Source organism: Lupinus angustifolius, chromosome LG04 (assembly GCF_001865875.1).
Source record: "Lupinus angustifolius cultivar Tanjil chromosome LG04, LupAngTanjil_v1.0, whole genome shotgun sequence".
NCBI classification, from domain to species: domain Eukaryota; kingdom Viridiplantae; phylum Streptophyta; class Magnoliopsida; order Fabales; family Fabaceae; genus Lupinus; species Lupinus angustifolius.
In genome coordinates, this window is record NC_032012.1 from 12,694,459 (window position 1) to 12,711,508 (window position 17,050).

The following is a 17,050-nucleotide window of genomic DNA, read 5'->3' on the forward strand; positions in this document are numbered from 1 at the left end:
AAAGATTTTGATTAGCATTATGATCTCATTTGACAGTTTTTGCTTCTTTTAGTCTCTAATCACCTGAAATATCATAAAAGCACACATAATAGAATTTGGTGTAAATATTTGACTCGATATATATATTATGAATGACATTTATAGGTGGAATGTGTTTCTCTCATCAAGTGAAAATTAACTCTCTCTATTATTGCACTAAGTTACCATTTAATCAAATTTGGTATCCGTCTCATATCAAATCAATAATAGATGTTTAGCATGGTTTTTTGAGATCTTTCTCTAGGTTGTAATGAGGTTGGACAACAAAGAATATGGTTTTTCATATATCAAAGCTCATAATAAGTTAAGAGAGCATACTAGATTTTTAATTATTTCCACTTTCCATACTTGAACTCATTAAATGTTTTTCAATCCTTTTTGTATCATTCCTTTTTCACCAAATGTCATTCCTTCTTCATTTTTGCTCTCCTTATTTTTTGGAGTTTTGATTTTTATTTTTATTTTTTAAGAAGGAACTTCCTCATTTTTTTCCACCATACACCCATTTTATTTTTTCTCCCCAACTTGAATATTGTACATTGATAGGTCTGTTAACCTAATATGAAAGGGATTTATCTTTCTGGGATATGAAAGTTTGGATTCATTATAATTCTCAAAAGAAAGGCTAGGACTCAATGGGGAAACAAAAGTTAAACCATGTAGGGATTTTCAATATATTTAACATAGTGGTGTTTTCATGACAAAATTGCTTTGATCATTTCCACGCATTACATCTACCTAGATGATTAGAGATTCAAACAAATCTAACAGTGCTAACAAATTGCAAACTCATAAGATTAGTCTTGCAATGTACTCTCTCTCCACTCATGCTCACCTTATATATCTCTCTTGATATCAAACAACTTCATGTTATTTATCCACAACAAAATATTGCATAAACTGGCAAGTTTAACCACCTATAACCTGGAAGTTCATAACTTAAATGAATGGCTAGTTCAATTGATCCTATTCCTAGGCATCGGTATGTTACTAGTTGATATTTTCTAGATCTATTTCAAATATGGAAATTCACATTACTTATCTTTAAACCTTAGATCATGCATTGAGTAATCAAACCTAAACAAGCAATATGAATAAGAATAATCAAGGAAAAACAATGGATTAATATTAAGCAATTAAATAGTCATATTAGACACGTGGAGTTCAAATAATTACATCTAACCCCACACAGAAGGATTAAGATACTCATTCCCATGAAAGTTATAGTCATCTGGTTGGTTGATATTCTTCTTCTTTGCAAGATTCCTATAGTGGTTGTTATATGGATACTAGTATTTTCTCCTCTAAGTGGTGATTAGTGATTAACAATGATGTCATTGATGCCTTCAAGCCATAGCTACTCTCCTAATTTATTCTAATCTTTCATATCTTTTTCCTTATCTCCATGATACTGATTAAAATTATATTATTGAATCATTATCTTCAAATATTATGATTAGAATTAGGTGGTTGAGTCATTATCTTCAAAGGTTCTTATTAGGATTAGGTGGTTGAGTCATTATCTTCAAAGATTTTGATTAGCATTATTATCTCATTTGGCAACTTTCGGTTCTTTTAGCCTCTAATCACCTGAAATATCATAAAAGCACAAATAGTAGAATTTGGTGCAAATATTTGACTTGATATACATTATGAACTAAAATTAATGTAAAGTGTTAAGGTTGAAAAATGCTCAATTATGCTTATTATTTAAGGTAATTTTTGTACTTAACATGGACATGCATAAGCATTACTTGAAAGATATGTTAATTTTGGATTTGAATATCCAATTGTATAAGGCAATAACTTCATACCTCATTTGCATATCATTGACTATGGTTGATTATATTTGTGTAATGTGTCGCATTACTTTAATGTTATACTCTATGTAATTTCACGTTGTCGTTATCCTAGTTGGTCCTTACTACCGTCCTTGTCTTATCTTTTGTCTATAGGATATATATGCCCAAGTTGTTGCAATTGTACTATGGATATACACTAAAAGCAATGTAGATTACAAGAACTTAGATGAATAAATATCTTGTCTATTTTGTAGTTATTGGCTTTGATATAGGAAAACCCTTTGGTCTTTCTGAACTATTATTTGAATAAGCCACATCTTATGAAAAATATTTATGAAAGATTCTTTTTGAAATATGATGTCTTTTATAATTATGTTGATAAAATTAAATTAATGATTTTTAATGGTGCATAATTCAAAAGGGATAATTATATGGATCATGGTTTTGAGTTTTAAAGTTGAATGTAATGCATCATTTTTGGAGTCAAAATAATATTAGATGTTTCTGAATTATGAACTTGGCACTCAAAAAGTTTCAATTTTACTCTGATTTGTTTGCATCTTTAAGTTTAAGTTTCTATAAACTTTTATCATATTTTAATAATAAAGTCCTAAGTTCTTAGTTGCAAAAATAGAGTGTTACAGATTACACATCTCTCGCCTTTTCTCTCGAAGCTACTCAAACATCATACAGTTACATGTTCCTTAGTGGCTCAATCAACCTTTATAAATTTACATAAATGCTATGACTAAAACTCATTTTCTTCATCTTCCAGAAAGTGGCCTTATTCAATACAAAAATATCCAATTGTGTGCAATATGCTTCAACATACATTCGTGAGATGTTCGTTGTTAAAGAGGCAATTAAAAAATGGTGTCAATATTAATTGGTATACGGTTCATAATACTATGTGATCAACAAAGTTTGAAATTGTTGGGTACCAGTGAGGTAAGAATACACCTAGAGGGGGATGAATAGGTGTAATGGATCACTAATCCCGCTTTTCCGATATTTGCAAAGAATACAAAGCTGTTGCAGTTAATCAATTATCAACATGGTTAATCGAAGGTACTTAAAAAAGACTTAAAAAAGTTTGAAATTTCTTACAGGTTTGAGAAAAGTGTTAACCCCAAAGGTACTTAAAAAAGACTTTTAATTGTTTTTGTAGTAGTACTTGAAAGCCGTGAGTGAAATGTGGTATCTTCATAGTGGTTGTTCAAAACACATGATGGGTGACAAATCCAAAGTTTCAGTGTTGACTTTAAGGGACAAGGATTTTTCCCATACTAAGACAATAATAAAGGAAATTTTTTTGGAGTTGGTCCAGTTGGTACACCATCCTCTACTATTGATATAGTCTTATATGTTGAGGGCCTTAAACATAATTTACTTAGCATAAGTTTTTATGTGACAAAGGCTTCAACATGGTTTTCAACTCTGACACTAGCATCATTGAAAATAAGGTAACTCATATACATGGCGAAACGAGCATTGTCTGTGGGCGCGTCCGCATAGCCCGCATTTCTTTGCGGGAAGGGCATACAATTTTTGTCCACATGCCCGTTTCGCCCGGCCCGTTTTGCCCGCCAAGTTCGCAGACATTTCCGTTGGGCATGCGGGCGGCCCATAAATATAATTTAAGGAAAAATTAAGAAAATTTTAAATAAGTTACGATGTAATGTGATTTTTAATCCCTAAAAAAATTGTAATATAATGTAATTTGTTAAACTTCCTATAAAATATCAAAAAAATTGTTAATTTTTTTATCTTCAACTACTTTATTTAATTTCATTTCATTTATTAAATGAAATTTTATTTTTTTTAATTATTCAACAATGCCCGTGACCGGCTGTTAGCCCGTTTTAAAACGGGCAGGACATTGAATTTTGTCCGTTAAGCCAATGCGGGCATGCCCATGCCCGCTTAAATTTTTGCTGGCGCGGGCTAAGCGGGCCGGGCGGCCCATTTTGCCATCTCTAGTAACTCATGATGCAAAACTTATAGAAAATAGAATAATATTTATATGATTTCTTTAGATGTTATATCCTTAAAAATTAAATATCTAATTTTTAATAATGTTGATGCATGGTTATCACATATGAGAATAACACACATCCACATGTAGTTAGTTTGCGCAAAATCAAACAAATTATGTGACGTGTCAAAAGTGCGAACAAACTAAAGTATTTTTTAAACCTGAATATATAATTTTCACTACTAAGTCATTTCAATCACTGCAAATGAATTTGTTTGGTCCATGACTAAATGTTTTGGTCGCAATTATTATATTCTTCTAATAACAGATGATTCTTCAAAATTCACTTGGACACTATTTTTAGTAAATTGACAATGCTAAGATTGTGTCAAAGCAAGTGATTGTATATGTTGTTGTTAGAAGTTATTGAAGATACATCTTTTGAATGTGATTTGTATAAAATGGCTTTGAGTTGATTTGTCTGGGACTAATGACAAAGCATTGGTGTGCTGAAAAATAAGTTCGGCAACAACAATTGATGTATATTAATATTTTCATGATTTTATATATTTTATTGTATGTTTAGGTCATAACAAAAGAAAAAATGAATGTTGTTTCAATACATATATCTAGGGGTGTAAGCGGTTCTAGTTTAAACCGCAAAACCGATGGAATTGAATCGAACCGAACCGAACCAAACCACAAAATGTGGTTCGGTTCGGTTTCGCAGTTCGGTTCGGTTATTTTTTTAAGGAACTGTTTATGTTCGGTCTGGTTTATGGTTTTAGAAATTTAGGAACCATTGGAACCGAACCGCATATTAAAGAAATATATACTAGAGATTAGAGAATAATGTTTTATTATTGTTTAAATTCTTCAACCAATTTTCTAGCTTAAATTATCAATTTTTGTGTGAATTGTAGTGTTATATATGTTACTAAATTGTTATTAGTTAATATTATATATGTTATTAGTTACTAAATTGTTTCCTGGTGTCTTTTGATTTGGAACATATTTTCCAACTTATGTGATATTGAGTTTGAAACTAACATATATCATATATTGTTATACATGTATTGTTACATGTGTTACTAATTATGAAATGTAAGAGTATAAATGTAACTATTATATATTTTACTAATTGATATATATATATATATTACTAATCATGAATTGTATTGTTATATATGATTCATAATTTTTTATAATAATAGTAGTAATGTTTATCCTTTTATGATAAACAATATCTCATGTAATACATTTTGAATTTTCAATTGATGCAAGATTTTTTATAAAAAAGTAAATGGAAAAATCGTGGAACCGAACTGAACCATTCAAGAGCGGTTCGGTTCGGTTCTTATAGTTAAATTTGCGGCTAATTGAATAGAACCAAACCATATATTTTTTATTGGTTCGGTTACTAAAATGCACCAAAAATCGAACCGGACCGAATTTTTACACTCCTAATATATCATCAGATTTTGAAGACATTGCTTACTTAACACAAATTTATTTAACTTAATGACACAAATTTGTTCTCTAACACCATAGTATGACATATTGTATTAGTGGAAAATTTTATAATTTTGTTGATTGTACTTTTCAAGTTTTGTTCATAGTAATTTTCAAATGCACATCATGTATTTTTTGAAAAATATGTATACCACTTATAACTCTGCAAGTCCCAAATTTATTTGTGTAGATAATATGATATGCTTCTTGAAAAACAAATAATCATTATCGTGTTAAATTATTTTATAATATTGTAGATATGCAATTTAAGGAATTTTATGATTGTTTCTACGGAATAAATATTCAACTGTTTTTTTTATGTCTTATTTGAGTCTAGCCGATTTCTTCTCTAGTTTTGATAACAAAACATAGAATTTGCAAAGTTTTATCCAACATGATTTATGTTCAATTGATTTGTTGATGTTTGATAATCAATTTGAGACTTAAATCAGTAATATGCATAATAGTGTTGAATTTGTTTATTATCTTTAAAATAAGTTGGTTGAAAGTAAAAAACATATTGTTTACCCATTAGTTTGTCTTTTTTAAAGTTAGCAATACAATTGTACAAGTTTTTCAACTACAAATATTTTGAGAAATAGGTTGCATAATTAAATGAAATATGCATAGATGAATGATTATCTAGTGACTTATATTGAGCGAGAAATGTTCAACATTGACAACATATTAATCAATTCATTGTCTTCAAAATGTGAACCCACCTAGAAATTAATTATGAAATATATAATTTGTTTGATTAAATATAATTAAATGTTATAATTTTGACATTAAAATTTCATATTTTTATAATTTGTAATATTTATTATTTTAATTTTTGACCTATGTATACATACTCTTGGATCCTAGATCTCAGTGTCCATATTTGTATTACTTACAATCTTGATAAGATTAGAACAATGGGTTATCTTTGGGAGATGCAGTCACTACTTTGGATAGTGTTTGCTTAATCCAATTGGTCATCATTTCCTTGAATAATCACACTAATTGGTCATCATTTCCTTGAATAATCCAATTGGTCATCATTTAAAAATTGAAAAACACAAGGTCCCAAAATAATTAAGATACGGATCAAAATAATTAAGGACTACTTTAACTCTAAAAATGAATAATGTGACCCATATCTTAATTATTTTGGGACCTTGTGTTTTTCAATTTTTAAAGTACCAAATTGGTAAGGTAAAAAATATGAGAAATTGAAATGAATTTTTAGTTTAACATTAATTGTTGGCAATGCAATGGTTAAACATAGTTACCAGCATAGGAAAGGATGTCTACCATTGATGCAAATAAACATGTTCAATACAGTCACAAACTTCAACAGAGTTGTGTAACTTGGTGACACCTTACACTCCAAGCCATAGGTAAAACAAAGCCATAAATACTACACAAACAAAACAGAAATGGCTGAAAACACATTAGAAGACATAAGCAGAATGCCTCCACATATTAGAAGTCCTTAACCTATGGCTAATAACATAATTCAAAGGAGTTATAGATTAGAACATGGTTTTATATTACAGCATTCTGTCATCATCACTTGTGGCGGCTCACAATCGGCCTCAGCAAAAGAACATCGAGTTGGCGACATTCTCCTGCAATTTGGGCAGCTGAGGAACAGGGACAGCTCCAGCAGCAGTCAGTCCACCATGGCTTGAAGATGTCTCAGATTTATCTTCAAATTTCATAAACTGCCCTAACTGAGTAGCAGCCAAGTGTGCATAGCATATCGGCGCAACTGCAGAGGGAGAGAATTTAACTCAGTTTTTTTAATCATGAATTTGGACAAAATATCCATCTATACAAATAAGTAAATAGTGTTTAGGAATTTACCAACAGATATGGCAGTAGTACTCCTCTGATAGCTGTCATAGAAATAAATGATGAACTTAGATTGATCTTGACTAATGCGTAAGTATTATCAGTAAAGGTTAGGTTGCACATTGCATCTGGGTCTCGCTTAAAGAGGCCGAAGAAAGTAGATGTACGCAGTCTTACCCTCGCAAGGGAAGGTCTTTCCAGGATTTGAATTCATGACCTCCGAGCCATAAGGCAAGCAACCTTATCATTGCGCCAATATCACTCTAATGAAACAAAATAGGACAAAAGTTCAACTTACACATATGATAGAGAATGGACAAGCTCTTGCAGCTCATCAGGAGAGAAACCAATCTCATCAAGCAAAACATGGTAATGTGTAGGCCTACTGGTACCCTGTTCAGGAAAAATTTAGAAGGAAACATTGAGGTAAGTTCTTACACAGGCTTGGATGCCAAGATAAAAGATGTAATGTAACTTGGTGCTGATTCACAAACAGAAATGGAACCGGGATGAAAGAAGGGAATCGGGGCACGATTAACTTCTCAGTCTTATTTCCACTTTATATTGTTTAGGAAGTATTTTCATTGGTGGTTGTAGTTTTGCATCCACCTTGTTTTATTCTTGTAAAATGGAGAAGATTTACCATGTCGAAGTGTGTACTAGATTATTACTCATTATCTGGCAACAAGTACACCTTGACATACGAAACCTTCCCCACTTTACAGGAAGAATTAAGCAAGGTTGACGCAAAAACTATAACCGAGTGGATGAAGATACTTCCTAAACAATACTTCATTGTCACAAATTTCCAAATTTTAAAATGGAAATAAGTATCTTCAACCATTATTCCAAACTACGTCAGATTAAAATGGAAACATTTTAAAATTGAAGCAAATATTAGTTCAACCTATCAGCCACTCTTCAAAAATAAACCAGATAACATACAAAGCAGAATATAAATTGAATAAAGTAGAGATATCTAAAAGAAAAAACATGCACATATTAAAAAGAACAGTATATTGAAAAAAGGTGGATACTTACTATCATTCCAGCATGTGCACATAGGTAGAAATCATAATTTCTTGGATGACAAATTTTATTGTCAATAACAGTTCCTGCAGAACAAGTTAATTAAAAGCCAGAAGATCGAGTCAAATAGAAAACTTAGAATCTTACGAAATTTCTCTAAATTACACTTGCCAGGGGGAACATTGTCAGGAGAGCCTGGCTGGAAGAATCTTGTGTGGTGATTCTTCTGAGCAACAATTACCAAAAACTTGGGGTTCCACTTATCATCAAGAAACTTACACGCCTGATAAGTTCAAAGCCAAGATCAGTCTCTTTGTGACTAAAAATGCTTAATATTTAAATAGCGTAGTTGATCAGCTTAAGAACCTCAATGATTTGATCAAGTTCAATGTTCAAAACTTGATTGAACTGTGATTCACTGACACCATCCCTACATTGAACAGAACAAAAAATAATAAAACGAAATGATCAATAAAATTATATAAAACTGTCAAGAATGATCAATAAAATTTAAGTGAAGATACAAAATGAATAATAAATTTATAGCAGTGAACAGTAATTGGCCACTTGGAGGCAGGAGTTTTAAAACGAAAAAACTGCGGAATTTGAAAGATAAATAAATTACAGTAAAGACTGTACCACATGGAAGATTTTTTTTCCATAATAAGGGGGGAAACTAAAGAATTGTCATCCTGCATAGAGTTGAGCGGCAGATGGAGAACCAAAACTATGCTATATGCACAACTTCTCACAGAAGCTTTTGACATTTGTTTCAAGCCACAAACATACCATTGCATAGAGTCATAGAGCATAACACACTTGCATGATTTTCAAATAAAACAGAAGTGCAAAATGCATGTTTCTCACAACGTGGCGTATGGTGACACCACTCTTGGTGGGACTACATAACCAAAAATACCAAAAAAATTGATTTGAACGAGCAAAATATGTAATTCTCATACCCTAATTTAGACCACACGGAACATTACTCAACAATATTCCATATCAAACATCACAATAACAAAACATAGTAAAAACTTCAAGCATTTATAATTCTAACTTTAACTAGTAACTACTAAAAACAAAGAACAAAAAAATTATGTATGAGCAATGCTCTCAAAGAAAAATCACCTGAATATGATTATGTTATCTGGTTTTCTCTTCCCAGAAGTTACATAGAAATCAAGCAAGAGTTCCCTGCAGTTGATGAAACCAATAAAATCAGACAGTTCTTTTACATAGACCACAAGGAAAACAAGGTACAAATTAATGGACAACAGATTTCGTGAAACATTTGCTCGTAGAGGAAACCATGAAGAAATGCTCCAAAACCATGTGGTTCAATAATCATGTGGCACCTACTCGACGGAGAGTCATTATTTAGTTATTAAATTACAACTTATAAATAAATCAACCTCATGATGCCTTCATCCTCCTTTTCCGATACTTTCTTGAACAAGTTATCTATCATTTCTGCTTTTGCAGACTGGGTACGTACACATGCTCTATACTTTGAGATCAGAGGCCACTGTCTAGAGCTGACAACCTGCATATGTTGGCAGGCATCAATCAAGCATTTAGGCAAATAGAAAACAGTAAGACTTCATCAAAAAAGGCTTAGCTCTGACATAAGCTTCAAAAGTGACTTATCACTTACTGCTGCAATTGACGGAATATCAGACTGTCCTGGTGAGCCGTGTGATACGTCCATGCCTAGAATGAGGGTGGGTGCTTTTGAAACAATGGGAAGAGAAGGAGTGTGTTCGACGCATAACAATGAATTCAACCCACCAAGCTGTAGGGCAATAAAGAATTCAATGAAAAACATGTCATTATGTAATAGAAACAATTAAGAATCATTAAGGAATTCATCACTTCGTCTATTGCGAAGTCATTATGTAATAGAAACAATATTTAACTGGTCAGACAAAAATATGGACAAGAAAATGGCTGCACTGTATTTCCAGCGTACAAACCCAAGTAACTATATACCTTGGCATTGATCTTCAACATAACATTAGTCAGAAATTGATCATTCACCCTAGTAGGACACATGCACTGATTAACGATACCATAATCAGCAAGATTCTTCTTTTTCCATGGACCTTGAATGTCAAATTAGTTTTCATTTAGAACACTTGACAACTGCTTATGCATGAATACAAGATAAATGTATTAACGACACTAACCATAAATTTCACAGTTTTTCCGATCAGGAAGCAGACAGAGAAGGAACTGGGGAGCCCCAGGAAGTTTTGACTGGATGCTCTCGAACATTTTCTCCACTCTAACCATAGGTGGGGCACGGCGAAACTGAGCATTCTCTTCAAACACATCAAATGGGGCATCTATCGCCTGTAAAAATCGAAGGAAACATTTCAGCCAGTAGCTCTATCATGCTTCTCAATCAATATGCAGTTATAGAACTTACAATTCCTTTCATTTCTCCAATTCTAATCAGATCCCTCACAAGTCCTCTTACATCACACCGTGCAGAAAAGTTAGCCACAGCCCATCGTTCTATCTTTGTTGGTTGCACAAATTTCTGGGAAGGAATTGAGTTATTATATTAGAACATCTAAATCAATATTATTAGGAGGACCATGTAAAAACTCGGCTTATATGAGATTTGAATTAATACCTTGGTACTAACATTCCATCTGCCATTCCTTGGATTCAGATCCTCACCATTGCCAAATTTCAACTATTAGAGAAGATTCAGCAATCAGTTTAAAAGCAGAAATCAAAATACTATTCATGTATAACAATTGCTAAATGAGTAAATTATTTTAACATCACAATTAAAAAAAAGACCCTTTTAGAGTTTTAATGCAATAAATAAAAAGTTCAGTCGTGTTCATCAAATTAGAACCTGAATAATAAATTGGGACGCTTAAAACATATCGGATACAGCCAATTTAACAAACAAAATCATCAGCAAAGAAAAAATGAAGGGAATAAGTTCAATTGAAAGAATACAGCAGAAGCTCATGGTTTTATCTTGAGGAGGCTTCTGGATTTTGTTTTTCTTATGGTTAACAGGTATTGTGGACTCAAGTGTTAACAAAATTTTCTTAAGGGAGGACTCGTAAAACCATATATCAGACAAGGGTTTCTAAAAATGGAGGGCTGACCATTAGTTTCGAAAACTTCCTACAGAAGACGAAAACAAGTTGCTATGAAATTAAAAAAAAAGTAAGGATGTAAACAAAATTATAAGTTATCCTCATTATAAAACGGAAAGATAAGCTATCTCCAATATAAGATGTAAAACAGTTCATATTATAAGCTATCTTCATTATGTAAAACAGTTTTCATATTATAAGAAGGAAAACAAATTACAATGCCATTGGATAAGGGAAACAATGACATTTCTCAAACAAGAGGACTAGTAAGCCTTGACAGACTTTGAGCAAGGTAAATATTTTTGGCTTTAAATGGAAGAAAAGTGAGACGTAAATTACATAATAAAAATGACTAAGAAAATTTACAAGCACAATGATAAAAAAAATACCCTTGGAGCTGGCAAAACACGACCCTCCACTTCAGTAAAGCCAGTGCTTATAGAAACTCCACAATTACGAAGCAGAGGTTCAGAACCATAGTTGCTGGTTTTAAGCGCCTTCATAGAATATACTAGTAAGATCGCTTAACTCAGATGTATGGATTAAAATTGTACACTCAATTAAGCTATACTTACAGCAGACAAAATCTTCATCCTCTCATGTGGCTTCTGCCTGGACTTCTCTACCAGTGAAGCCCGTTGAAGCGTGGACAGAGCTTTTGTATAACGTTGCAAAGACACCAACTCACAAAGCTGCCAACAGAAATTAAGAGACAGTTGAAAACCTTATATGGAATTTAGATACATCTGAGCTCTATTACTACTGAAATTTGCAGTATAGAAAACAAAAAGAAAAATCTCAACTCACCTCAATGGGGAGATATGTTGGCCTTTTAGGCTTGCCAACATTGAGACATGGAAGCTCAGCAGAGTAACGGAGATTTATATTGCGATTATTAACAAAATAATCATAAACAGTCACTTCCTCAGTACTTTCTTCACCATCTCTTCCGCCCCTGTTCTTCAGAGTAAAACTGCAAAATCCACACATTCATAAAAGATTTCAGCTCATCATGTAATGAACAACTCTACAATTACAAATACCACACATACACAACATCAATAATTGGCCACCCTCGACCAAAGGAATTTAACAAAATTAAAAGATTAAAGAAATACGTCTGCTCTCTGCATGGAAGTTCGCTGAGCCCATTAATTTTGTACTCTTGATTGGATGGGCTAACTTTAATCCTCAGATTTTTCAGTGTCCTTTTGGCCTGTTCAAAAGAAATGAATACAATATCTTTTGAAGTAAAATATCAATCTCGGGTAATAAATAATTATTCCAACAAATTGTTTACCTTTGCCCAGTCAATTTGAAATGGGTCTCTGACATTTTGATTGGCAATTAGGAAGTCCACAACAGGTCCCGGTTGAATTATCATGGTAGTGGAAACATCTAAACAAATTGGAAGATAGCAGGAATTAGACTGCAAATAATGACATCAGAAGTTTGCATATAGGACACAGATCTAACCTATGTTAAGAGACAGGCCACTCTGTGTAGTTCTAAAGCTTGAATGGAATCCTCGGCAGCCAAGAACGCCACCTCCCACATCAGCAAAATTATTCGGATCATTGTGGAAGAATGATTGACGGACAAGTAGGCAACCTCTGCAACAGTGATAACATGCAGTTAAAATATTGAGGCATCAAAATGCATTATCATATATATAGAAAGAAAGTTCTTAAAATTATGGCAGCACAATCAAAGAAAAAAGACGGCATAATTTGCTTACTGCTTTGCCGCATGTTGCCTCAATACAATATCAAGCACTCTAATGGCTTCTTGGAAGTTCTCCGACTCCTGCCCTCGTAAGGCATTGGCAATGGCCTGCATTGGGATTTTCGCAGCATAGCTAAGCTCTACCTTGAATGTCTTTGCACGATATGGGCGCCGAATTCTCTTTTTGTCACTGTCATTGTCCCCATGACCATCAGGGCTACAATTGCCATTATTATTCCTAGTAAAAGAGAATTAAACCATTATGCCGCCGAAACAATAACACGAAAACCAATTGAAAACCAATTTGGAATGCAAAACAACAATCAAAAACCAAGTCATGTATACCTGTTGGATGTCACATCCTCCAGAACAACTTCAAACTCGAGTTTGTTTCGCGGTAGAGATCCGATGGTAAACAGGCTTTTCTCCCCATCATACGCAAAGTCCTTACCATTTAACTCTGAATCATATGTCTCCTGCACCCGATCCATTATCTTTCGCCCTACGCCCTTACCTTCAACAGGGCGTCCATCTTCATAAGAAAAAGCCACCTGATCATGTGCCAAGTAAAAATAAATAAAAAACGTCAAGTCCGAGTGAGTATCTTAAGCATAAAATAGTACAAAATCAAGATATGTGTGAAGGACTTACGCTATAATGGAAGAAATATCCATCATTGGTATTGACATTAACTTTGAAATGATTGGTTTGAAGAGATATCTTCATTCCTTTTGATCCCAGACCGCGTCTGGCTATCGGAAATCGGGAAGCCTTTTTCTTAACAGGTTCAGCAGGAACAGGAAGGACATCTTCTGCTTTGACAGGTACAACATCTGGTGGGACAATGGGAGGGGGTGGGGGCAAAGACTCCTCACTGCCATTGCCGTTACCATTGCCGTTGCCATTTCCATCTGGCTCAAACGAATCCATATCCTAAGCATAAAAAGTAAAACAGATTGGAGGTAAAATTGGAGTGCATTGTATTGAATAATATGAATAACTTGAAAAAGCTAAAGTTGACAACAATATAAAGGCAATATTAATGTCAGTACTATATTATATAGATTAACTAAATACAAGTTAATATAACATCATGCTATCATTACAAGTTTTCTAACAAACCACAATAACATTCTTAACAAAACTTAGGAAAGAATTAAACTGAGTAAATGCTCAAATATTGTATCATGTTTAACACAGATTCGTGTGCATGCATGTTAAGAATGTAGTTGATAATCATGAAATCCTTGATTCCCTCATCTCAAACAGCATCTCCACTAAATCAAAGCATGAAAATAGGTACATTTATTGAATGACAATCCCTGAGTGCAGATTAAACAAAAAAGCACAGGAAAAACAGTTCATTTGTTTCTATACACAATGAAAATATAACAGAGCTAAACTTGAGAAAATCAAGTGGCTAATAATCCAAAAAACATGAAGTTGAGAAATTGAAGAAATTGTGGTTAGCAAAAATGTTATTAAAGTGGGGGAAAGGACACGCATACAATGCAGGTAAAGCAAGATTAACACTTGCAGTATATAAGATACTCAAATAAAGCAAAAGCTCTAACATAAAAAAAAAATTAAAAATTTCCAACCAACAAATAAAGCTCTTGACTTTCCAATAAAAAACCATGAACCCCACTTTCCAAAAAACCATGAACCCCAAATAGCTAAATAACAACAATAAGTACAAAATAAAAGAATAAACAAAATTTCAACTAGAAAAATACAAACCTTCAAGCAAAGACTTTCCATTTCATGGAGAAAATGAAGTTTGAAGATGAAAGCAGAGACCTTTTTCATCAAACATGGGAGATCTAACTCAAAAACATGCAAACCTAAAACAACCTCAAAAACCCAGAACAAATAAAACAAAAAACACACCAACACAGCAACTGCAACATAACATTACCAAAAATCATAAAAAAACATGAACATTTTACTCATGAGGTAACATGCAGCACCAAAACAACCTCAAACCCCATTCTCATTTCCATAAAAAAAGACAATAAACAAAAAAATAGTGATGATGAGACCTTAAACTGGAGGATGAAGAAGAGAGAGAAAGGTTTTAGTTTCCAGAACCCTAAAACACAAGGAGAGAAGAAAAGTGGAGGTTGAAAAATGTGTTGTTGTTACAAGTGTGTGAAAGGAAGTGTATTTATCTTAAAAAAACAAAGGTAAGTGTGAGAGAGTGTTGTTATGTGAGGTGTGTGTGGTACTTTTATGTGGAATGTGACCGAGTCAGTGGGGTTTCACGCGTGTGCCTTATCTACTTCACTGCATTATGTGATGGTTTTAGAAGTCCAAAAATGCTTTTTTTATGGACAAGTCCATACACCTATGATGTTATGTTGGCTCGGTTAGTTGTTAAAAAAACATAGGAAAAACTAACTACATTTAGCTATAAAGGGTAAATAGGATCAAGTTCTAAATGAGTTTAATTCAACCTTATAAATAGTGTAGTATATACAGTATATTATTTATCATTCATTTAAAAATTTCTTATATTATGAGTATATATTTTGTTTCTCTCTTATAAAACTCTACTCGGAAATTAAACTGAAATATCTTATATTAGGTTTAATCAGTTAAATTGTCTAATCAAACTACATAATATCATATATAATTAATATTTATGTAATTATATAAAAATGCAAAAAAATTATATAATTATATAAGTAAGGTGTTTTTGTCTTTTGGGATAGGAATAAAACAAAATATTAAACTAGTTGGATTATTTTGATTTAACTAAGTTTAACATAGTTGGATCAGAATTTTCTTAATTCAAAATAGTCCAACAAAATTACAAACTAAAATTATCTTCAAATCTGGGTGGTTTAGTTATATATATTCAAAATTGCAAACTAAAATTGAAAACAACAAAATGATGGTTTAGTTATGTATATATTCATTTAAAACGTGTAAAATTAATTTCTTAAATTAGGAAAAAAAAAGATTGTGTAATGGTTATTTCGTGATTAAAAATAGTATCAAAATTACATAAATGATAAAATTTCATAAAATAAGGAAAACATCTAGGATCATGTAATTGCTATTTCATGTTTGAAAACAGCATCGAAATAATAACATATCATTGAGCCTATCTCAAAATTATATTTAAGTTTATGAACCAAATTGTCCTAATATAAAGTGCTCTAAATAAAAAATAAAATATGAACAAAATGTTGATATAGTGACATAAAGTCCCGCTAGAATCTATAAAAACTAAAAGGTTAAGAATTTGATAACAACACTGATTGGACATTGTAGTAGACACAAACCCAAAAGAGATAAATACTTTAAATATAAGAGATATCATTGGCACTAAAAAAACAAAGTATCAAATTGATAACGTAAATCTAAAAACAAGCAAGTAAAAGCAGTAATTTAGGAGTTAAAATTTCAAGATCCATCCCTCATTCACGCTCTCCCTAGCCTCAAGATATGAAAAAAAGGTAATTAACAAAAAATGAGTTTAATAATATTAATGAACCTTTTAAAAATAGAAAATATTAAACGCATCACCTTTAATTCACACACTGCCAACCAGGGGCAAATTTATGGTGTACGTGTAATTTGACTTTGTTATTATCATAATAGTGTAACTTTGTTTTTTATTACAGAAGTAGCGTAAATTTGTAAAAATCGTCAACCCCATAGGCATTTTCCCTTTTTTGTCCTATTCACACCTAAATCGTCAACCACATCGCAGTTTTATTTTTTTATTCATTTCATTCAGAACTCGTCAACACAGCAGGCGATTTCAACTTTTTTTTATTTTTTTCATAAAACTCCATTGACATTGGAGTTTTTCATATTTAATTTTTTTTTATATTTGTCTAGCAAAATCGTATATGGCAATTGAGTTTTATGAATTTTAATTTTTTAATTTTCAATGGAGTTTTATGTCGGTAAATATACACATTTTGGTGCCGGATGTGAGTGGCGAATTCGCGCTTCTTTTAATGTTAAGTGCGACATTTGGGAGATTAAAA

At 32.3% G+C, this 17,050-nt stretch overlaps 1 protein-coding gene across 1 annotated transcript; it reads right to left on the minus strand.

Moving 5' to 3' along the window:
- On the minus strand, positions 6,627-15,230 carry LOC109345904 (protein argonaute 4-like). The gene is made up of 23 exons (XM_019585172.1): positions 15,089-15,230; positions 13,698-13,979; positions 13,392-13,597; positions 13,060-13,284; positions 12,798-12,934; positions 12,622-12,719; positions 12,440-12,537; positions 12,129-12,294; positions 11,897-12,013; positions 11,711-11,818; positions 10,838-10,900; positions 10,628-10,741; positions 10,386-10,551; positions 10,189-10,301; positions 9,854-9,991; positions 9,612-9,742; positions 9,328-9,393; positions 8,563-8,626; positions 8,368-8,479; positions 8,209-8,282; positions 7,466-7,560; positions 7,180-7,211; positions 6,627-7,084 (listed from the first exon to the last, which is right to left on the minus strand). The coding sequence occupies exons 2-23, from the start codon at positions 13,974-13,976 to the stop codon at positions 6,909-6,911; spliced, it is 2,778 nt and encodes a 925-aa protein (XP_019440717.1). The 5' UTR covers positions 13,977-13,979; positions 15,089-15,230; the 3' UTR covers positions 6,627-6,908.